At 41.2% G+C, this 23486-nt stretch overlaps 1 protein-coding gene across 2 annotated transcripts in view; it reads left to right on the top strand.

Moving 5' to 3' along the window:
* The window catches only part of alk (ALK receptor tyrosine kinase), a 247612-nt gene that overhangs the window by 214984 nt on the left and 9142 nt on the right, over positions 1-23486 (top strand). For both annotated transcript variants that reach the window (XM_015036882.1, XM_015036881.1), the window contains exons 12-24: positions 1504-1651; positions 3661-3771; positions 5367-5508; positions 7388-7555; positions 8407-8505; positions 13759-13914; positions 14830-14943; positions 17113-17299; positions 17995-18085; positions 18248-18312; positions 18411-18540; positions 19817-19914; positions 23008-23100. In XM_015036882.1, coding sequence (XP_014892368.1) covers positions 1504-1651; positions 3661-3771; positions 5367-5508; positions 7388-7555; positions 8407-8505; positions 13759-13914; positions 14830-14943; positions 17113-17299; positions 17995-18085; positions 18248-18312; positions 18411-18540; positions 19817-19914; positions 23008-23100 — 1602 coding nt within the window. The remainder of the gene's footprint in view (positions 1-1503; positions 1652-3660; positions 3772-5366; positions 5509-7387; positions 7556-8406; positions 8506-13758; positions 13915-14829; positions 14944-17112; positions 17300-17994; positions 18086-18247; positions 18313-18410; positions 18541-19816; positions 19915-23007; positions 23101-23486) is intronic.

Here is a 23486-nt window from a genome sequence, read left to right on the forward strand (position 1 = left end):
ACCAACACTGGTTAGTGGATTAGTGGATGGAGAGACGAAGCTTTTTAACAGTGGGAACAGTTTCTTTTTCTCCTTCCTTATCCAGATGGGAAGTCAAAACATTTTTCCTTTGGAAGAATTTTGTCTGCAGCTGAACCCAGATATTTATATGATTGTAAATAAAGACAGAAAAACAATCATTTCTCAATATCTTGCATTGCATCATTCTAAACATTTCCTTGCTTCTGGTCAGAATGACTTTCTGTCCAGCTTCAGACAGAATCTTTGCAAGTGTTTCTCTTTCTCTGGGTTTCAACATGATAAAAAATAATATAATGTAATAAAATGTAATGTAATATAATTTATATTGTTCTGGGTTTGTATTTATGGGTGCACATTTCTATGCTGTTTATACTTGTATATAATTGATTGAGTATATTGACATGGGACTTTTGATGCCACACAAAGAAACAAGTTTGAGACGTTTCTTTAAACTGCAACACACAACAGGGATCTACATTTTGTGAATTAGCCAATCAGAAGCTTACAAAGCTGTGACATCATCACCTGGTCTTCAATATATTATTTGCTTTTTTTTTTTTCTTAAATGAGCAGTGATTTAATCATTTTAAAAGGCAATTTTACCAAATCAAGGTAAATTTATGGAAAACAAAGTCATTATTCTGGAATTCAGCAAATAGGAATAAATGACACAGAGAAAAAAATATTTTATGCAGTCTATGTAAATATCTAATTTCAGCTGAACTGTACTTAATGGTCAGGCCCATTTCACTTAAACTGATGAGTTTCCATCTGCTACAATATAGATTGCAAACTCAACCATTTGTACTTCTGATGTTTTTGCAGCAAATATGACTCTCCCCTCACGCCTACCTCCGCTTCAATGCATCAATCCTCCACGAGCGAAGAGAAACATTCCTAACAGATTCTCTTCAGAAGGGAGGACATGTGGCGTGATTCACTCCCCACCTGAATCCGAAACCGCCCACCCCCGTTGCCATGGTGGAGCTTTAAAATTTGGAAATTTGTCAACATTCAGAGCCAGTGTGCAGACTTCACGGCGTGAGGTGCTCCATGATTATTGCTGCAGCCTTTTAGAAATCGATATTGCTCCTGTGGGCACTCCTGAAGATATGAGCCGTTTAAACCTGGATTTGACTCCGAGTAGAACTCTCTGGAAGCTCTGATTGCACAAAAACAAGCTGCACACAAACAACTGAAAAGCCTGGGGCTATAAAAAAATAAAAATAAAATAACCTAGCCGCATTGTGGACAGCACATGTTGTTCAGATTTGTTCTCCTACTGCCTCAGTTGGGCTTAATGTGACCCGTTAAACGAACCTGATTATTAACCACAGAAATTCATCTGCAGCTGCTATAAGGCAAACATCTCCCCACCAAACTCAGCAGAGGAAGAACCCAATGCTCTTTATTTTCCTTCCTGATAACCTTTAAATGCGTGTCTTGCGTTTTGCCTTTTTCCACATGTTTGTTGCGGCTCAGGATCACCGCCTGCGGTGCAGCTGGTGGGCGAAGCGTGATGGCCATGAGCAGGTCGCTCGGTGTGTACATCGCAGCAAACTTCCTTCTCAGGAGGGCCGAGCTGCTTTACATCCTGGTGGGACAACAAGGCGAGAACGCCTGCCCCAACGTGAGTCCAGCAGAGCACCACGGCCAAAAAATGCACTACAAAAACTGTTGTTTTAAGTATTTACGAATCTCTTCCAGCAGAATTTGGACCTAATAAAGAGTTAAGATTAGGAAGTGTCTTCCATAAACTTGAATTGTCTCCCTTAACCAAAAAAAGGCAAGCTTCAGTAGAAGGTCTTCTATTTAATCTTGATTAAAACTTTTAATTGTATCCCTGTAGAGTTTGCATGTATTTATTTGACTTCTTGCTTCTCTTTGCCAGGGAAATGTTCCTCAAATGTGACAACTTGAACACTAAAAGCTTGTTCACCTTGACTGAACTTTCTACAAAGACTCGCTTTCAGAACTGACTCAAACTTGATTAAATCTTTATTTGCAATCTTCTGAAGCTAAACTTTGTGTTGATGATGAAAGGAGGCTAAAAACTGCACAAACCCACAGAAACAAGGACACTCACCCATATCTGTAGTGAGAGTTGAACATTTTCCACCTTCACAAGAAACTCCCAGCAGCAACAAGGAAACAACGGCAAGCAGTCACGTTCAAATGAACTTATTTGAACTTATTCAAATTAATAAATAAGTAAATTTATTTATTTCTATTTACTTAATGCAGTAGTGAAGTTGGGGAGTGAAGTTCAAAATCTGAATCGAAAATCTGGGTAGATCATCCTTAATATTTTTACATCACAAGATATTTGCAAATTTCTGTTTTGTCTCACAAAGTAAATATGTGATTATTTATCCTGCAAATCAGTTTAAACATTTTGTTCTTGTAAATAAAGTTTAAGGCTCACAATGAAGTACTCTGGAGAGTACTTCTTTACGACAATGGTTATAATGTCTTTTTCAGTACTTTCATTGTAGGAAAACCACAAGAGAGTAAAAAAAAAAATGAGACTGAAGTGATACTTGTGGCCTGTCAGTGTCGTAAATTGCCAACTGTTAGAATGTCTTGTTTCAGAGCTTTCTCGGAGACAGATAAATGAGTTATTTAGCTTGTTTGGAAACCAGGCGTGACATCCTGTGCAGCCTGGGTTTTTCCTCCAGACCTTGTAATTGTGTGTGGCCCCTTCCAGCTGCTATGTGGGTCGTTACTGCTGAGCTATACCTGCGCTTTGTCTCTGTATTCCCACTCGGCTCGTTTGTGTTGTGGTTGTTGTTTTTCTGGAAGAGGAAAAAAAGAAAACCTCCTATCTTCTGTCCTGCGATTATTACTTTTTAGCTCAACACGTTCTTGAAGTGCTCTGTGCACACAGCAGAGAGGGAGTTACAAAGTTTAAGTGAAAGTGTTTAAAGTTCCTGGTATTTCCCCTCAGCTCTGACGACGAGGCCAACACCTCACTACAAGATTTCCCTTTGGAGATGATGAGAGCTCCTTTGTCTTCAGAAACACACACACACACGCATTCACACGTGCAGAGTGAAAAACTGCAACATAAAAACCAGAAGACTCTCTTGGATCATTTGAGCCCCTCCACCTGTCAATCACAGTCAGACTTCTTCTCTGTCCTCCCTTCAAGGCCTCTTAGAGTTTCAGCTCAGACAGATCTGGGAGTTGAGGCTCAGACAGAGCGAGAGAGAGAAACGTGTGTGCCCCTTCACACTTAAAGGCGGCCCGGCTGCAGGCTGTTCAGCATGATAGCGCACACAAAGCAGCACCGGTCCCTGAGATCTCAGCCAGGGTAGAGACACTGCTCCTCACATCACTCGCTAGCAAAATGTCCAGCTCCAAATTTTACAGACAGAAGAGAACTGGGGCAGCACTCTGTCTTCTTGTGATGATGCAGGAATAAAAACAAATATCTGATCAAAGCAAAAGCTTAAATTGTCTTGGAAATGCAACCTGGCTGCCTGAGTTTCTCCACCTGGATATGTCTGCTCACTGCTACAAAGTCAAACTCCCAAACTCAAAGCATCTGGGGTTTAGCTGCCGCTCCGTCTTCACATATCTGACATTCGTGACGTAAAACTCTTCAGCGAACTGACATCTTTTTTCCCCCCGCTGCAGTCCAACGGCGCACTGAATAAGATCTGCCTGGAGCACAGCAGCCCCATGGTGGAAGGAACTCAAGTGAAAGGAGGCGGAGGAGGCGGCGGCGGGGCGACGTATGTGTTCAAGGTAAGAACAGATCAAGGTTTGGAAAGGATGGAGGGCGGGTTAAAAATTTACCAACAGCTCTTGAATTATGTGAAAAGGTTGGTGGTCATGGTCAAATAGGCAAAAATCAGCAGTGAAGCGTTACTTTTCCTGGTAAAACGCAAGATGTTGTAGTCAAAAGGAGTTTTATAAGTTCTATTCACTAGAGGATAGGACATAAAACTAGTATGACTTTATGAAAAACAAAATTATTCAGTCTTTGTGTTTGACACAAACTCAAATGTGTTTGATTGACTGGAGCCAATTGCAATTCCTCCCCTGATCCCCAAAACCTTAATTTTATTTAAATTTAATGGGATAAATGAACACAAACCAGCTCATAATTGCAAAGTTATATTTAGTATCACTCTGAAACTCGATTCATGCATTTGCTTTCCTGACTCTTCATCAAATCAAATCCAGCGGTGCGACCCTCTGCCGTCAGCAGTCGCCTAATCAGCTAATAAAGTCCAGCTGTGTTTAATTCAAGCTCAGAATAAATCCTGCTGTTCTGTGACGGCCTCAGATATTTGATAGGGAACATTAGTGAACAAACAGCATCAGTTCATTGTTGAGAAATGGAAAAATGATGGCACAAATACGAACCTATTGAGACATGGGTGTGTGTGTGTGTGTGTGTGTGTGTGTGTAAAGAAATACATTAATCAGAGAAGTATGGTATGAAGAAAAGCTTGCTGGATTATTGCTGATTAGAAACTGTAACAGATCCTGTTTGTCGTTTGCCTCGAGTCAGTTCAGAGGAGATCAAAACTTTTTGAAAACTGCCTGGAGAAAAGACTTTCACTGCAGCATCCACGGTGGTGGCACAGTCATGCTGTGTGGATGCTTTAGGAAAATGTATGGAGCTAAACGCAGGAAAATCTGAAGGAATAATTTAGATTCAATGCGGAAGGAGTCGCATTTAGCATATGGATCTGCATAACGTGTAGTATTGTTCAAGTATTTCTCACATGAATAATAATTTGTGAAATGTCGGATAATTCTGTTCATTAGTTTAAATATTTTCTGTCTAATACAGTAGGTAAAAGTTCACAGGTAATGGATTTTTTTCCGTGGATGTACAGAAAACATGGATTCACGTTTACAATCAATACACACCTTTAGTTTGTGCTTATTCTGAAATTACAGTAAGTGTAATAACAGTGATTATGAACCTATGTTAAAATGTATTGAAGCCCATTATGAACCGGGGATCCACTCTCACATATAGTGCGGATCATTTAACGAAGAAATTGATTCTCTCTTTTCTAATCAGAAGTATTGGGTTGATGTAATGGATCAAACAAATCTAAATTAAAAATTTTACCAATGCAACTGCACTTTTTCAATTCTTTGTTTTATTCAATAAATTAGTTGTTAATTGGACCTCATGTTAAATTTGTATAATTGAGGATGAGCGAAAGAAAAATATACATTCAGATTCTTTCAAGTTTACAGATTCATCTTAACTTCAAAAGCTAAAATGAAGTGGTGATGCATATCAACCTGGGAAATGATCCTGAGATCCTAATTTACTGAAACACTGTAAAAAAAAATAAAAAAAAATGCTGATACAGGTGGACAGAGGAGTGTACATCCCTCTCATCATCGCTGCTGGCGGAGGCGGGCGAGGCTACAGCAGCCTATCAGAAACCCAGCTGGAGCAGATGGACTATGACCCCAGCCAACCAGGACGCAATGGGAAGTCTCACTCCTCAGGTACGCTGCATAAGCACAGCACACTGGTGTGCATCAGTGCTGTTGGTTTGTGTGTGAGTGAATGCTGCTGAAAGAACAGTTGTGCATGCATGCCATCATCTGTGTCAGTGAAATAAGTCATTTCAGGGGAAACGCGCTGACGGGGTTTATACAAGTAATTACTGTTTCATAAATATTCCCCCTCTGTGCGTCAGAGTCTGTGCTCAAACACAAAACAGTGTGATAATTGAGTTCTGTTTCGGAAGACATTTGGGACAATGAGAGACTTGGGTTGGCAACTACTTTGCTTTAATTCACTTTAAATTCAAGTTAAATCCCTTTTTACTGTTTCTTCGATATTCCCAGTCCTAACAAGTTGTCCCAAATGTGTAAGAATTATCAGATTTGTGCGAACGTTTTAGAGTCTGTCCAAAATACAATCAGTAGTTTGAAAAATCCCATTATGTACAATGTTTTGACCCCTTCACTACGCTGCTAAATTAATTCAGAAGCACAACATGATGCGGATCCTGCCCGTACAGTTTGCGCTTGTTGGTGTGCAGTCGTCCCACCTGTCTACTTACAACCAATCAACAGACGGTTCAACACCTGGTAATGCATAACAAGCCATTTCTGTTGCTGTTACAGCATGCAGATGGTGGCAGAGATCACTGAACTGAAAAATCAAGCCATGTCTAAAAAAAAAAACAGAAAAAGAAAGCATTATCTGTTTCCAGTGCAGAAGTCAACAACACCGCTTCTTCAGAAAAAAGGAACATTATGTCATGATGAATTTCCTTTCGCAGTTGCTTCTTTTGATGTTTGCGTTTTCCAACGTCTCTGTGAAAATGCCGCTGCATTGTGATGATCAATAAAATCGGTTTCTATGGCACGTTTTTTAATTGGGGAAAAAACATTCCTGTTGCACTTTCAGAGGACTGACAGTGTAAGATATTTGAGGTAGGATCCTGATGCATAATGATTCAGCAGAAGCCACATGATGATTAAATATGAATCGCATTCTGGTTGCTTGAGGGACTCATCCTGCGCTCCACAGAAGTAGAAACTTTGTTCTGGTCAGAAGTATTTTTGCTGTGTTGTTGAAACAAACTACAATCATTTTTAGCAGCTGACAATACTTTAACATTTGATGTATGCTAACTGTGGGTAAACCCTCTAGTGATTAGAACATGCCATCTTTTTTGGTATAGCGTAGCCAAAAGGCCGATATTCTCTAATGCTGCCATGTTAACAATAACTCAGCTTAAAGTCTTAACTGCAGCTGATGTCCCATCTTTGCTTAACATGCCAGCATTAGCACATTAGCTAACGGAAGCTAACAACTCTGTAAGCTTTAACGCTGCTTTTAGCTGAGAATGGTAGATGTGCTAAAGAAAGCCGTGTTTTCAGCAATAAGACAGGTGATTCTGCCACAAAGACCAGGCTTTGCAGCTTTTATGGAGGCACATTAAAGTCCACAAAAAAGTTGCAAATGTAGGAAACATTAAAATAATTTTTGCAAGCATTTTAATTCTTGCTTCTGGCAGTGTTTCTCAGTTTCAGCAAGTAAACCTTGGTTGTAACTGTACATCTTTCAGCTCTGAGCTGTGGCTCTGTAGTTTCTCCAAGTTTCTCATTTGGTCATATTCTGACAAGTTAACTTGCTCTCGACCCACAGGGCGCACCGTTTGACTGACGGTAAACACAACCTTCTTTTGTGTCCGCTCGTCCTGCCTGCTCCCCAACCAAAAGCAGCTGAAAAGAATTAAACAAAAACAGCTAAGTCAGTGGTCACCTATCGCGGTTTATGTGTTCGGTGCCCTCATGGAGGACTGTGTGTGCGATATTTTCAACTTCCAGAGCACTTTGATATTAAATGTACGGGTTTGTTTGGCGACAGGTGGAGGCGGTGGTTGGAATGACAGCTCTCCTGTCAGCCAGGGTGGCCGGCCGTTGGTGCTGGGAGGCCAGGGGGGGCAGGCCTGTCAAAGGTTCTGGCAGACCCGTGGTGGCTTTGGAGGCGGCGGGGGTGGATGTACGTCAGGGGGCGGCGGCGGAGGCTACAGAGGTGAGTTCATGAGGAGCTGCCAGTTTCTCCAGCCTTCATAAGCTGCCTCACGTTGTTTGCCAGTGTGTTGTTTTTATTATTGTTAAAGTAACTACCTTTCAACCTTTACTGTTAACTTTTTTTTTTTTAACGCCGTAATGTAGATGTTAACCTAGAATATATATTTTTGTTTGTTTGTTTATTTTCCTAACTGTTGAGCTCTGCTCTTTAAAGCACTCTGGCATACACTGAGCATAAAACCTGCCCTTTAAATCGAGTGGCGTTTCTGGGAGTGTGACACCTGCTGTCACTGGTCTCCTCTTTGGCTGTGTTCAGACAGCATCCAGTTTTATTTCCCCAAATGCGAGTCATACCTATTTGACTTTTTCATGGTTGTTTGAGCAGCACAATTTTGAAATATTCACCCTCCAAAAACAATCTGAATTTTTCCCACTTCCATATGTAGTGGTAAATCTGATGTGTATCTGATTGTTTTCAAAGTGTTTGCGACCTGAACGGTCGTGTCCCATTTTATCTGACTTTTACGTCGTTGATGTGAAGGGTGCATCATAATTCTGCAGAGCAAACCAGGTGCGGTAAAGTTGGATGTGAATAATGGCTGAAAATTATAATTATGAAAATATGAAAAAAGTTTTCATATTTCATATGCTGCACTGGCAGCATTTAGAAGACCATTAGCATTTTGGCTCATTTTATCTTATACACTAATTTTCACCTGCTTGTGACTCTCCACATGCCATTGAGTACATTGCAGCTAATTTTTAGCATCAGAACGCTGGGTTCGCTTTGGCAGGCCCCGCTTAAATTTCGTCAGAAATTTTCTAGTTCATTCTTAATCTATTCGTGTCCAGGAGGAAACACCTCGCTAGAGAACAACCCCACAGCCGACGGGGATGATGGTACGTCGTTCCTGGGTCCAGATGGAGAGCTGTTCCTTCATCCTCTGAAAGGTAACATCCGGAAAAACACAAAAAAGAGAAAATATTGACTACATTAAAAACTGTGTTGGACGATCTCCCAACCGTTTCACTTACTAGCTCAACATTCTTACTTTGGTAAACCTAACTGTAAAAAAAAAAAAATAATAATAATAATAATAATTGAATTGCCAACATATACCTGCACAGTTCTACTTCAGTGAGTCTGCATTTAAAATTCAGAGCGAGTAGTTGCAGAAGGTTTACCGAAAGGAAATATGACGTCAGTGAGAGAGCTCTCTGCTGACACAGTGGAAACACGAGGTTGTAAAAATCCTTCCAGAACCAGGTTGGTTGGTTCCAGTCCACTGGTTACTTTAGACCAGTGGTTCTTAACCTTTTTTGAGGTACCGAACCCCCCAGTTTCATATGGGCATTCACCGAACCCTTATTCCTCCAACCCGCTGTTGTAAAAATATGTTGTTCTATAATTAAAGTGTGAATGAATTTGCATTAAATGAAGCTTTCAAAGCCCCCAGAGGTCAGCTCAGGGGTGTGAGAACATTTCGGCTATGATGTCAGAGGAGCGGGCTGCTGGCATTTCAAGTAACGACTCCAGAACAATCCTTGTTTTATTGATCAGCAGCTGTTCAGGTAGAAAAGATGAATTCATCAGCACTCTTTCCGTCTGCAACCTGTGGTCCTTCTCCTGCTCCGTTCTGCTCATGCATTTGAACCCGACAGGCTTTTAAAGACGCAGACGTTGAAAACCTCACCGCTGGCTAAAAGCTTGTTGACCATTTACACATCAGCACTCAGCTCCGTGAACAAAAAGACACAGAAAAATAGACAACACGGCAAAGTGGTTTTTCAAATCGCCTCCATCTATCTGAGCTTCAGCACAGGCAAAGCAGCTTTAGTCAACAGCTCCACAACATTTTGCGCAGCAATAGAAAATATTTCATGCCGTTTTATTTTAAAATCTACATGTTTATCCCTAATTCTCTGGAGCTGGTGTGACTATAATGAAAGCGTTATAATGTTTTTGCGAGTGAAATATTTTAGTGATTGCGTTTGAAACCCGAAAGCTTCGCAGGATTTAGTGGGCTGGAACATGTGGGACATGTCTCCATTAGGCTGTCAGCAGCGACAACTTGGTGGCAGCAGTGCGGGGCTTGAAAGGACCAGAAATTAACTTTAATTCAAAGAAAAAAAAAACACCATGAAGTGATGCAAATAAATGTGACCTGAAAAGACGGAGCATTAATAGCTGAAGAAAAATAGAGCGGGGCTGAATAATAAAGAGATTTAATTAATTTGATGCCGATTTGATTAAAACAGTAGTGATTTCATGGAAACAGAGTCATGTTTCATCACAGCCTAACATTCACAGTAAATCATTTACACAGAAAATTGCCATTTATCAATTTTAAGGAAGCAGGATGTGGGTGGGAATGACGAAAATGGAAGAGATGAAATTGTTCTCGGATTCATGGAAAAGATGAGAAGTGTGTCACGTGAAGAACAGACTGATAAATAATTATCTGGCTTCGTAAGTGGGGCTGCAATCCACCATTCATCATCATCTGTTGACCTGAGCTCTTGTCATTTAAACAAGCTGTTGTTACGTTAATTGATCACTGATTTCTGTCATTTTCCCAGTGAGATCCAGAGAAAGCTACAGAGTCGCACAGTTATATAGGTGCTTTAGCTGATCAAGGAAAAGATGAGGACTTTTCCTTGATTTAATTAATAGTGCTTAAACTTTATTTGATAATATTTAAGTGAGATTTTGATCAACGAGCTTTCACATCAACTTTAACGTGGGGGAAGTTGCTTTTAGCAAGATTAGACGGACAGTATTAGATATTTTGCAGGCACATAGTGGTATTTTATAGCACAATCAAGTAACTATGTTACGTTCAGTTGTTATGAAAATGCTGCATATATACAAAATATCACATAAAAGGAATTTGACTTTGTAATTTAATGTCTTGAAATTGGGCCTCTGTCTCTTTAAAAACTCCTGCTCTGTTTAAAACTCTGCCTTCAAGAAGCCATCACACCATTGCTCCTCTGTTAAGCCTTTAACAATGTTTCTTTTCTTCTTTTTTTTACCTGTTTTACACTGAGAAGTAGTTCATATTATGAACTCAGTAGATTCCCAGTTCCACTAGGAGTTTGCTGATTGCAGCTGGCTAGTCTGAAGGATACAGGATGCTGCAGCTCTGATCAGGGGCTGCGTCTTGAAGGCAGCTCTTGGTTCACTCAGGTGTTTTGCACAACTGAATGGTTGCCAGGGAAATTAAAATATTTCTAAACATGCATGAAAAAAATCAAGGCAACACGTGTGTTTTTGATGAGTGAATGACATCATAATATGATGTAAAGATAATATATATATGTATATATATATATATATATATATATATATTACTGCCCCTTCAAAAAACAGCTAATGATCAACATTAGTCTGCACACCATATCTGAAGGCTTTTAGTTTGGGATGTGGTGGTCCAGGGTTAAATTCTTCATCTTTGGACCTTTGTTTTATGTGTACAAGAAGGAACAGAGCAGATTCTTGTTCCTGAGGAAGCTTAAGCCTTTCAGTGTTTACAGCAAAAAGCTGAATCTCTTGTGGAGATATGTGTCATCTCATCTGCCATCATCTGTTGGGGCAGCAGCGTCAGGTCCAGGGACTTAAAAGGCTCAGGGCCCGGATAAAGAAGGCAGGTTCTGATGGGGCCGATATGGAACCACTGGAGATAATGGTGCAAAGAGGGTCTCTGTAGGAAATAAACAACAGTACAACCCTGAGCATCCTCTTCATCAGACTGCTTTACAACCGAGTGTCTTCAGTCAGAGGCTTCTTCAGATACCGTAGTAACATAGGTGACTACAGGAGTTATTTTCTGCCCACAGTCGTTGGCATCTGCATTTAAAGATGCTTAGATAATTTGAGTAACGACATCATTTAATTTCTCTTCAAGACAAGTAGCATATTTTTGAATAGCAGCGAACTTGAATCTGCAAATATTTTCAGAAAAACCTTCATCCTCTTCACTCAACATGGAGGAGCTGACTGTGTCTAAAGATGCACAGCACACAGGAGCACATATACTCATTAGTATGCAGTGAGCAGCTCCATTCAGGACATTTGTATTCTTCCTTGGAAACCTCCCCAGTGTTTCTGGGTTAGATTTATGTATTTGTACTTTCAGTAGATAAGAGAATCATGGGAGAAAATAGATTCTGCAGATGACTGCATCGCCTTTGCTTACTAAATAGCGCATGCTTTCACTGACAATCCATAGCCAATTCATGTGAGACTGCTTTGTCCCTGCTGCATGTTGTTTACAATCAAGACGCCGGAAGTCCTCGCGTCAAGAACAAGAAAATGTTATGAAATCAGTTTGAGACTCTTTGTGGCAGGAAGCTGTAATCCCAGAGAGGGAATGAAGTGTCGCAGATAACCATCAGAGCAGATTGTGTTTCTGATTCAAACATAAGGGTCGGTGCAGGCCACTGAGATAAATACTATACACACACTGAGCAGGAAATGATATTATTAATGAACTCTGTTTACAGTGATTAATGGATGGATGAACCATTTTCAACAAATGTTTGCTATTAGCTCCTCAGGTGTTTTTATAACTGGGCGCTATGAAATAAAAAAAAAACAATTCGCCTCATTGTCCACCCTGCATATCGCATCATATGAAGTAGTTTCAGTATGTTCTTGGTTGTGTAGGAACTGCTTAAAGAAAGACGATATCTCAAAAGAACCTCCAATTTCAAAAGGATTATAAAAAAACAGATTAAACCTTAAAACCGTGCAATGAAAATCTGGGGCATTTTTTTTCCACACAGTATCAATACTGGAAAACTTAAATATTTGTAAACTGACTAAAAGTCTCGTCTTGTCATCTGTGAACAGAATCGGTTTTTGAGTTGCTTAGATTTATGTTACTTTTATTTTTTGTCTTTTTCACAAATGTGATGCTGCACCATTTGAATAATGGATTATTTCTTGACTGCATCTTCTCCCGGGTCATCCAGAATTTCACAACATCCTATTCAAGACACATGCTTGTCTGAGCTGTTGTGTTTTTGACTGAAAAGTGGGACTCCAGAGCTGCTGCTATTTGCTTGTACATTAAACTTTAATCTGTGTTACATAACAGTCTGTAAGCAGGCTGACGGAGAGGAACGTTTAACCATCCAGGGCAGCTTGTGGATCATTTCCAGGAAATTACATCAGGGTTTTAACTATTGTTTATTTTACTGACCCAGATTCTTTATTTTTTAATTATAAAATGCCAAATTGATATTAATTGGCCTGGAAAGAAATCAAGTCTAAGCTGAACTAGGTGTCAAAATGGGAAAATATAGTCAAAAATATCTGTAGTTTGGATTCAAAGAGGTTTTTCAATTGGATTTCTTTAAATGAAACAAAACTACATATGATTTAAAGCGTTTTCCATTCTTTGTATTCACTTTAAATGCTTAGTGTGCTTACAGTGGTGGGAATCATGAGAAGTGTGAGGTCTTTGCTGGTTTAAATGGAAAGTTACAGCGGCTCTTTGTGCACTATTGCTGCTTTTGTTAAATGTATAAATGAAAGTAGAATCAAGGGGCTTTGATCAGATACACTTGGTTAACTAATCATCAATCTAAGGGTCTCTACATGTTGTCCTCTTGTAAGAGATTTGCTGAACCTCCCAGGAGAGGAAGCCCCAGTAAATTCACCCCGAGTCAGACCAGGCAATATTCAGGGACCAGCACAATAAAAAAACAAGAGCTTCTTCTTAAAAGACACAAGGCATCAAATGAAATGGAAAACATGAAAACAGCATAGCACGAGGCCAAGAGGGTTGGCTCAGGTAAATGGATATAAATATTAAAAAGCTGGGTTGCATGTACAGTAAAGTGAAGCATCAATAATTTAGAAATGAGTGTTATTTTGGATAGAGACCAAAGTAAAAATGCTAAGCCAGAATGCAACAAAGAAAACCAGCACAAAAGCCACCTATGACCTTGCAGTCACAGAGTCAACAATGTCTTCCAGTGTGGACGAAAACATACGAGGACATAGTTGACTCTAATATGTCCTCAAATATCATATTTGAGACCCAAACGGCTTGCCGAAGTGACTACGAATGGCGATTGCAGGTAAACCAGAGTGTGCTTAACATTCTCCACACGCGGGTTATGAGCTGGTGTTTCAGTCTAGACATCTAGAGACACGTCTGATCTGCTGTTCCTTCTGCGTTTTCGCACCAACAGCATTGGAGGGAGACGGAGAGGTGATCATCAGCCCCGTGCAGAACTGCAGCCACTGTGAAAGCAGCGAATGCCACGAGAGCCAAGACGGCATCATCTGTTACTGCGACGAAGACCTGGTGCTGGCCGCAGACGGCGTGTCCTGTATCAACGCCTCGGGTCAGACCCTTAATCTACCGCACAATTGCTCCTGATCTCTCATCCTTTCGCCTAAATAAATGTAGAAATGAGTTTAGCGGGATTGTGCCTCTAACAGAGTGTGACTCAGAGAACAGATAATGAATTTATCTCCGAATGTAATGAAGCCTGGGGGGGGGGCGGACACTGAGATTTATTATTTCTTTGTCTTGGGATTTTTTATTTAATAGACCTTTAATCATTTATGATAATAAGCAGTGTAAGCCAACTGTAGAAGTGTTAGTCAGGTTGTGTTGTCACAGAAAAGCCATCTATCTTGATGTGGATTAAGAAAACTCGAGGTTTCACCCTCGTTCTCTGACTTCGTGCCGAGACCTTTAGCCAGTCCTCATCAGCAGAAGCTAAGTATCACTTTTGACTCTTCTTCTTGGGTTAAACTAGGAACGACAGACGTAGACAAACTCCTGTGAAGGTGGGATTGCCTCTTCAAATATAATTTGTAATCTCGGTAAATAATACATTAATGGATGTCATTCGGAAAATAATTAGCATGGCTGAGTGTCACTCGATAATTTAAAACACAATGCCAGGCATATTACCATCACAATAATAGGCCTAAGCGTGGCCTGATCTGCAGATCTGTTTGCATTAATGATGTAAGGTCGTCAAAGGGCACGCTCTCAGTATGGTCTGTTTCGCTTTTGCAGATTTGTTCTTCTGCTCAGACAAGATAAATTAGACCACCTCCCCCCATCTTCCCCCTCCTCCCCGACTCACAATTTTTACATGCACCAGCCGTCGCTGCTCCTCGGCTCTGTTGTGTCATCGCTTTCACATCATTAATTAAGCCGGAGATGTGTGTAGCTCGCTGAATGTTAATGCTCCTCCGGGGAAGATTACCAGTGTGTGATGCTGCTGTTTCCTGTCGTTTCTCAGAGGCGACCCGGCTGCCTCCACAGCCGTCTCTCTCCCACCTGGCTCTGGGTCTGTCTGTGGGCACGTCGGCGCTCATCGCCGCCCTGCTGCTGGCGGTGTCTGGTGTCATGATAAGTACGTACAAAACGCCCTCATGTTCCACGGTTGCGGTGTCTCTGTTTGCCTAATCGTAAGGTCAGGCTGGACTTCAGTTGCCGGTCAAGGAAGCAAAATGTTTTTTGTGTATTCACTGCATGAAAAGCTGTGTTACAACATTTTCACAGACTCCTATTGTAAAATCCTATAATCCTGCGACTCTCACAAATGCCCTCCAAAGAATTTGATAACTGAATCTTTTATGTAGACGGCAGCCATGTTTGATTTTGATGTTGGCTTTTGAGAAAACGCAGTTGTAATTACAACTTCTGCCTCAATACACAACTATAAATACTATATATTTAGTTTTGCTTAGGTTATTGTAAGCACAGAACTATTTAACCGTATCATTCTTCTTTCCTTCTCTTCCAATTAATCATTTAAAGAGATCTCCAGACTTCCTCAAAGTGGATCAGATTTTTTTATTTGTATTCTGGACATTATTTCCCTCACTATCATAGGACCATACCCTCATGTAATGTACTCAACACTGACCTATGAATTATTGAGGCATAAAAAGCTCCTAAACTCCAACCACCGCAACGTTGGTTCATAAATTATATGCACTTTCAATAAAACAGTTCCAGTGCTGGATTTCAATTAGTTTTTCATTAAAAACATGTCCTCAAGTAAATGCTTGATCATCCCTTGTTTAGAGAAACAATATATATATTCCTCTTTAAGAATCGAAGAATCTTCTTGCCGAATTTTCTTTTAAAACAAGTAGTTCTTTAAATGTATTATATATATATATATATATATATATATATATATATATATATATATATATATATAAAAAAAAATAAACCCAATCAAAAACAGCAATTTTGTGCCTTTAACCAATCTGACAACATAGCATCCTGGAGTAAATAGACACATAAAATCCTTTCCAGTGTGTAATAAATCTCTTGCCCTGCGTGTGTTAGAAAGTGATGCTGCACACAAATGAACTGTGACCTTCGCCGGTTTCTCCCTGTGAAGTTTTTGGTTAATGACGGAGTTTCCCGCAGGAGGCTTACTGCCGACCAGGAGCCGATTGATGCCCACCATGGTGAAGACGCCATTTTTTTAATTTTTTTTTTTGTTTGCCTGAGCTGGCTTTTTAAAACACACCAAACATGTTGGTTCGGCCTCTGAAACTGCACGTATTGGTTGGCATTACAAAATAAGCGCATGTTTTTACAGTCGAAATTGCCCACAAAATAATAAAAAAAATGTGTTGATAATGTGTTGATGATTCCCTTTTCTGATCATTTTGGGTCAAAAATGCAGATCCCTGCTTCTGCGGTAGCAGAAACAGAGCGAGAGCTGGACCTAGTTCAGCCGCTGAACTGGTTCCTCTTCTCTTCCAGATACCACCGTTGAAAATTACACAGATTTAATTCAGTTTTGTTCTGGTTGCATAAAAGTCACTGTCGGTGCCTCCTCCCTTTCAGCCTTTAGCAAGTTTCTGTCAAAGCAAAAGCTGATCCCTGCGTCCAGGACGGACTAACGGCCATCTGACTGGCTGCTTTCAGGCAACGACAGTTAGACATATGCAGACATGGTGTCATCCAGGCCCACTCCCGCTCACACTCAGACGACCACTTCCACACGCCGAGAATCTGGATTTAAACAAGGACAGTGCAGAAAGACGAGTTCTCGTGATGGATAGCTGCTTAGTCATCAGCTGACAGTGCTTGTAGATTAGACATTACTTTGTAAATAAATATTTATTTGCACTTACAGCTCTGCAGACGAATAACATGTTTGCAGGGTCGAGGCTTGTTGCTTTGGTGTGTGAGAGGTCCAGATGCCTGACGTTTGTGTTATTTTGAGGCGGATGATGGAAATAGCAGTTTGTTTAAGATGACGTGAATATTTTAAAAACGGATGTAAATGTTGGGTTTAACGTTGAGACCGTTTCCATCGTCTTGACATGGAGGGTTCAGTAACTCAGAAACAGAAATAATCCAGTGTCGCAGTCCTCGTTCTTCAAACATCGGCCTTTAGGGAAATAACCTCTTTAAAAGCATTCCAGCCTGTCTCGTGTAGCCGCGAGCAATAATTTCCTCCAAGAAGATCGGTTTCAGGGCTTTGTTTGTTTTCTAAATTGCGGACGCCTCGACGGGGGAATCAAACTCTTTCGCTTTGTTTTTCTATCACCAGTGTACAGGCGCAAACACACGGAGCTGCAGTCCATTCAGCTGGAGCTGCAGAGTCCGGACTGCAAGCTCAGCAAGCTGCGAGCCTCCACCATCATGACCGACTACAACCCCAACTACTGCTTCGGCGGTAAGACGGCGACAGTCAGCGACCTGAAGGAGGTGCCACGGCGCAACATTTCCCTCACCAGGTGGGAAAATCACTGCAAACTACAACTGCTGGACTAAAGAGAAGAGTCTGAGCAATGTTGGCCCTAATTTCCCAACATATTCGTGTTTTATCTCATGTAGAAAGGGCTCCTAATTATCTAATATAATTTAAATTAACCGAGGAATAGATGGTCATCTTTGATTGGTCCAATTTAACGAGTCATATGATGGACGATCATCCTGGATTGAGGTTACTGTTGCATGATTGCTGCACACTTCTTCACATTATGGCCACATGAGAAAAGTCTTCCTAAAACGTCCCTCCAGAGTCACTTTTGTTTCATTTCTCCATAATCATTTGCTAAAATATCGTCACACGTTCAGCGTGGATGCTTTAACGTGTGGTTGTCATCCTGACTGTTCCCGTCTGTGAACATTTTAAAAGCATGTTTTACATTTTTACTTATGCTGTCTAATAATGTGCCTCTATTATATGGCAGTGTCTCTCAGTATGACATTGTCTGCATGGTTATGAAAAGGACAAATTTGCACATGCAAAATGGCCAGAAATCACTGAAGTTTGAAATCTTTCTTTGGGAAAATGTACCTACAGTCATCCTGTAAACTTTCCCTGTTTAAAATTGTCTCGGATTCAATTTGTCAGACGGCGTAGCCCGCTTTAAAACACAAATAGTGATGGAAGCAGCAAATGACAGGGCTGTGTGTTTCCTTGCAGGGGTCTGGGTCACGGTGCGTTTGGGGAGGTGTATGAAGGTCTGGCTGTGGGGATACCTGGTGAACCGAGTCCACTGCAGGTGGCTGTAAAGGTCAGTCCTGCTGGGGAAACAGCAGTTCAAAAGCTCAAACTTTGTTTTTATAAATATGGGTGCAGCTCAGATGCTGGATAAGGGGAATAAGCGTCATTAATGAAATGCAGTATTTATTTCTGCACATCGGCATTAATCGCAGAATAATTTCATTGACTCCAGACACTTCCTGAGGTTTGCTCTGAGCAAGATGAGCTGGACTTTCTCATGGAGTCTCTAATCATCAGGTAACTGAAAAACACACACACACACACACACACAGTTCCCCTCCTTATGTCTTGTTCACACAGCAACGGTTCTGTTCCCCCTCTTCTCTGTGCTGCAGTAAGTTCAACCACCAGAACATTGTGCGCTGCATCGGAGTGAGTCTGCAGGCCATGCCCCGGTTCATCCTGCTGGAGCTGATGGCTGGAGGAGACCTCAAGACCTTCCTGAGGGAGACGAGACCCCGGCTGGTGAGACGCAGTCGATTACTTAAATAACTCCTTTGTTTTAGGAGTGACATTAACTTTAAAATTGCAGTAAAACTCATCAGGCACCATCAGCACTCACTCACCTGCTGGAGTCTCCCCAGGGACGCTTTAAACTCGAACAGAGCGGCTGCTAAATGCGGCCAGATGCAAACTGTGTCTCCACTTTGGTGCTTGACAGGTGGCCAACAGTTTTAGAAATAAAACCGCACATAAGAGGCTTTCTATTCACATCCTGCGCTTACCGGGTGGATGCACATGTGCAGGCACGAAGCAAGGCTAGATATAGGCAAGACATGAGCGACACGCAGTGTAGTGCGTATCCACATGACGGGGAACGGTTGATCTAAATCACAAAAACTACATTTTTGACCTCAACAACAACCAGTTCCAACACTAAATGAAAAATAAACGTTGGTTTACTGATGGTTGACATTGGTTTTTATTTCCTTGTAAAAGCAATTATTAGTTTGAATGACAGCCTACGATGAGGTACAAGTCGGGGGGGGGGGAGAACGTCAGAAATGACCAGGGAAATTTCAAATGGCCAAATTAGACCAAAACGGCTGATTGAAAAGTTTCGCTTTAACTTTCATCAACAACTCTCTCAAGAAAGAGGCCTTTGGTTTAAAAGGTGAAGCAGCTGACTGCTGGCTCTGCCTGAGTAGAAAGCCTGACTAATTAACCAAATAAAATGATCGTATTTCTCTTTAAAGCAGAACTAAAACATTCTAAGTGTTTCATCAGTATTTTATTGAAACAAAATACTGCCTGAGGCAATTATTCCAACTGCTTCAGGCAGCAGTTGGAATAATTGTTGGTTTTCTGCGCTTCGTTTTTGTGTGAAGGAATTGAAACCTTTTCACGTCCTGATGAAAAACATCCCAAATTCAAACTTTTGAATTTGGGATGTTCGTCTTTAAAATGGCGTGGCTTTGCCTGGGGGAGCTTCCTAATCATGGGGGGAGCTTGGTGTAGAGCTGCTTCTCTTGCTGATGAGGTTGCATCCTGCAATACTAAAAGGAGTTAGAATCGATATATTTCAGACGGGACACCTGACTCTGAATGCATTCCTGCAGGTTTCCTCCCATGTGGGAGTTTAGAGACTCCAAACTCGGAGAAAACACTACGAAGCTCCACTTTGGAGCAAAAGTTTATTGTATTTAAAGTCCATCTGAAGTCTCTGCTCTGTATTTAGATTTGCTGTGTTTGTTAGATAAACTGAGTAACGCATCTTTCTGTCTCTCATCCGGTGGTTTAGGACCAGCCGTCCAGTTTGACCATGGTAGATCTCCTCAACGTGGCCAGAGACATCGCTAAGGGCTGCCACTACCTGGAGGAGAACCAGTTCATACACAGGTATCCGAACAGATGAGAAACAAAAACACTAGAGCTTATAAATGCAGTGAAAGTTTGCCCTCATTCATCAAATCGACTCACACTAACAAACTGCATCAATCCAACTCTTAACATATGGACTCTGCACACTTCATGCCTCCTATATGATCTCAGAAAGAACAAGTAAGTGAGTGTAGAAAGCGAGCGGCCAGATGGCTCGGCCGGCTTGTGTTTTTACGGTCTGTTTCTGAGCCACAAGTCAGAGGAGCAGATCTGCAGTGACCGTGCTTGGTGAAGGATGAGAGGACGCACGTTAAAGAAGCTCTAAAAAATGTCCACAAGAAAAGGAAAAAAAAAAAACACTCATGCATATTTAAAACGAGGAAAGGTCAATGCTGGTTCTGCGTTTGTGTTGAGGCAGTATAACAGGATCTTCTTGCGGACTTTTAAGCATTAGCTGCTGACAAATGGAGCCTATTAAACCTTGTTTGGCCCAGCGTGGCACAGTAAAGCTACATCAATCCGTCTAATGGCCGACTCTTAAAATATTCTGCACAACCCAATCTTCTCTCCTCAATCCCGTATTAAAATTGCCCCGACTGCTGTCCTTGAGGCTTATTTCAGTTTTATGAAGGTGTGTTTACTTGAGGTTGAGTAACGGCCGCTGGATGAACAGGGCTCGTTTTTCAGGTGGATTAAAGGCTTGAATCATGAGCTGTGTGCAGCTTCAACAAGTTAACTCAGAGGGCTAATGCTGTCTGAGAACAATTTAATCTGCCTTTTATGTTTCTTTCATTATTTCTCCAGCTGAAAATCCAGTGAATGACCAATGGCTCATGGAGTGTTTTATTTGTTGTCTTTATTTATTTAATGCGAGAGCCTTCGTGTCGCGGTGGGAGTGGAGGCAGATTTGCGTTGCGGAAATGAACCTCAAATAAGAAACAGAGGTGAAGAAAAAAAAATGGCATGACAACAAATTGTGAGATTTGCAGAGAAAAAAACAAAAACATATTTTACGTGCACTTAAAATTTACTGTTATTAAAGTCAGTTGTAAATGTTTATATAAGGTTTGTGGGCTGCCTGGCCTTCCAGTCAGACCTCAGCTTGCGGCGGCAGCTGTTGCATTTTAAAACTCGTCCTTGCCTGGAAGCGCCAGATTTCCATGAATTCTCCTCCGTCATTATACAAGGACCGCTCGGGTTTAAATATAGCTCTTCACTCGCACTGTGGCCCTTTTCAGAGGTGATATATAAAACGCGAATGGGTTCATCACTTCGATTTAAGTGACTGCACTCAGTAATTCAAACACTTCTGCCTTGAAATTCCTCTCGGCTGCATACAGACATTTCCTCGGGAGAAGCACAGGTTGAACAGTGTTCGCCGAAAGAGGCTGCATAGAGGCAGTCTGCTTTCGACAAACATGTTAACAATTTTCTGGCAGAACGCGCAACATGGCCCACTGTATAAACCAAACCGGCAGTCAGTGGGCGTGTTTGGAAGGGCAGAGGCAAAATTAACCGTTGGACAAAGGAAGCCAGTCGCCTCAAAAGATTTAACCTGCTGATTTTAATCAATTCCGATCCCTTCTGCTGCATGCAAACAATAAATATGTTGGAAGCAAAGTCAATGTCGCTGTGAAATTTAGCAACTTGTTTTGCTAAAATACCAGCATAGCCAGTCGAACGTCATACTTTCAACTTTCAGCAAGTTTAAACAGTTCATGCTTAAACTTGCATGTAATCCTTCCAGTGAGCGTGATTCTGTTATTTGAATTGATTTATTTTTGACTTTTCAGTTTGTCGTCGTCCGTGCAGAAAATGTTGAAACAGTTTTCTGGTGTTTTTCTCAGGACTCTGTAAACACATCTTGCAGCTAAACAATATTAATCACACTACAGACTTAATGAAACTGTCGATCGTTTATTAGCGTAATCAGATTTGATTGAGAAGCAGCGCGACCTTAAAACAACCAGCATCACTCGCACCAGCATCGTCTCCCTCTCCTTGAGCAGGACAGCAGCAGTTTGTTCTTCGTTTAAAGTAACATATTTCTCGGCTCAATCGAAAAGGCTAACTGTGATAAAATGTCGAGGAAAACCTTCAGGGTTTATTCAAACCCGAAGCCGATGGATTCAGTCGTGGTGAAAGAGGCTTTTGATAAAGATCTCCGAGTCTTTTTATGTACCTGAGAAACGCCACAATTGAATGTTTGCAGCTTACTTCTGAATAGCAAAGATCTGCGGCGCGATGAAACCGACGAGGAGTCTCTCTGATTGGTTTTGAAAGCCGAGTTTATTAACGAGGAGCTGAGAAGCAAAGTCACTTCTCGTTTCAAGATGAATTACTCCCAGATTTAAAGTAGTTTTGGAGCAACTTAGGTTGAGCAGTTTGACACTCTGAAGTGGGAGACCCGGTTTTAAAGGCATCGGTTTAAATCAGGCTGAACTCGAACTTTATCCTCATTGTGTCATTTCTTATCTCTCTGAATCAGGCCTGTCGAGGCCAAACATCAAAACAATGTGTTTCTTTCTGCTGTGGCATCCATCACTGCGAGTTATTCAGCTTCATCCTCTTCCTGTCTCATGATCTGCTTTGAGCCGCGTGTAACGCCATGTCGCCATGGTTACGTATTTGCCACAGCTCTGTATGCTCTCAGTGTCGCTCCTTAAAACATACAGACGGTTTGGTGCCTTGAGGAGTAAACTGCAGTGTGTGTGGGGGGGGGCTCTACATATATTCTTCTTAAAGATTCAATCTGTGCTGTGCAAATATGAGATTTCCTCTATAAGCTGCTCTCCCTGCATGACTCTGCAGCATTTATATCCAGAAGCTGCTAAATGCCGGCAAGCCCAGGGCGAGACTAAAGTTCAGATCCAAAAGGGGAGTAACTGTGGGCGTTTTGCACACCAAACTCTTATAAATATAAATGCATGCAAAAAAAATCCCTGCTAAACTACAGAAGAGATGAGGCATAAGTCAAGCTGTGCAGATGCTCAGCGTGACACTTTGCTGCGCTCTGCATCCCCTCTTATTTAAATGCTCCATCCAGCATTGTGGGTGCGAGCTGTGATCTCATAATGCTTTTTTTTTTGTTTGTTTGTTTTTTGCTTTCAGGGACATTGCAGCTCGGAACTGCCTTTTAACCTGCAAAGGGCCGGGTCGAGTGGCCAAGATCGGAGACTTTGGGATGGCTCGAGACATTTACAGGTACGCTGGAATCTGCAGCACATGAAATAATGCCTGTTCTCTCAGGATAACTCATTTTTGTCAATACATCAGGGGCCACATCAAAATTTTAATTGAGCTTTGGACATGACATCTACATCAGTTGTCAAAAGAAGAGTATTCCTAGATAGAGTGAAAGAGAAGTCCTCTAAGGTTTACGTGGTAAATTCTTATAAATATATGAAATCATTCTAGAAATTTCTAGAAGTTTGTTGGAAAATGTATTCCTCAGTGACCACATTTTTTTTTTCTTTCACCTACAATCAGTCAAGTTTCAGTTTTATTAGTATAGCACATTTCAGCAGCATGGCGGGTCAAGGTACTTTAAATACACACAATGCTCCTGCTACTTCCCCATAGTTTGCACT

Source organism: Poecilia latipinna, unplaced genomic scaffold (assembly GCF_001443285.1).
Source record: "Poecilia latipinna isolate Pla-1442-1.1 unplaced genomic scaffold, P_latipinna-1.0 Scaffold384, whole genome shotgun sequence".
Lineage (NCBI taxonomy): Eukaryota > Metazoa > Chordata > Actinopteri > Cyprinodontiformes > Poeciliidae > Poecilia > Poecilia latipinna.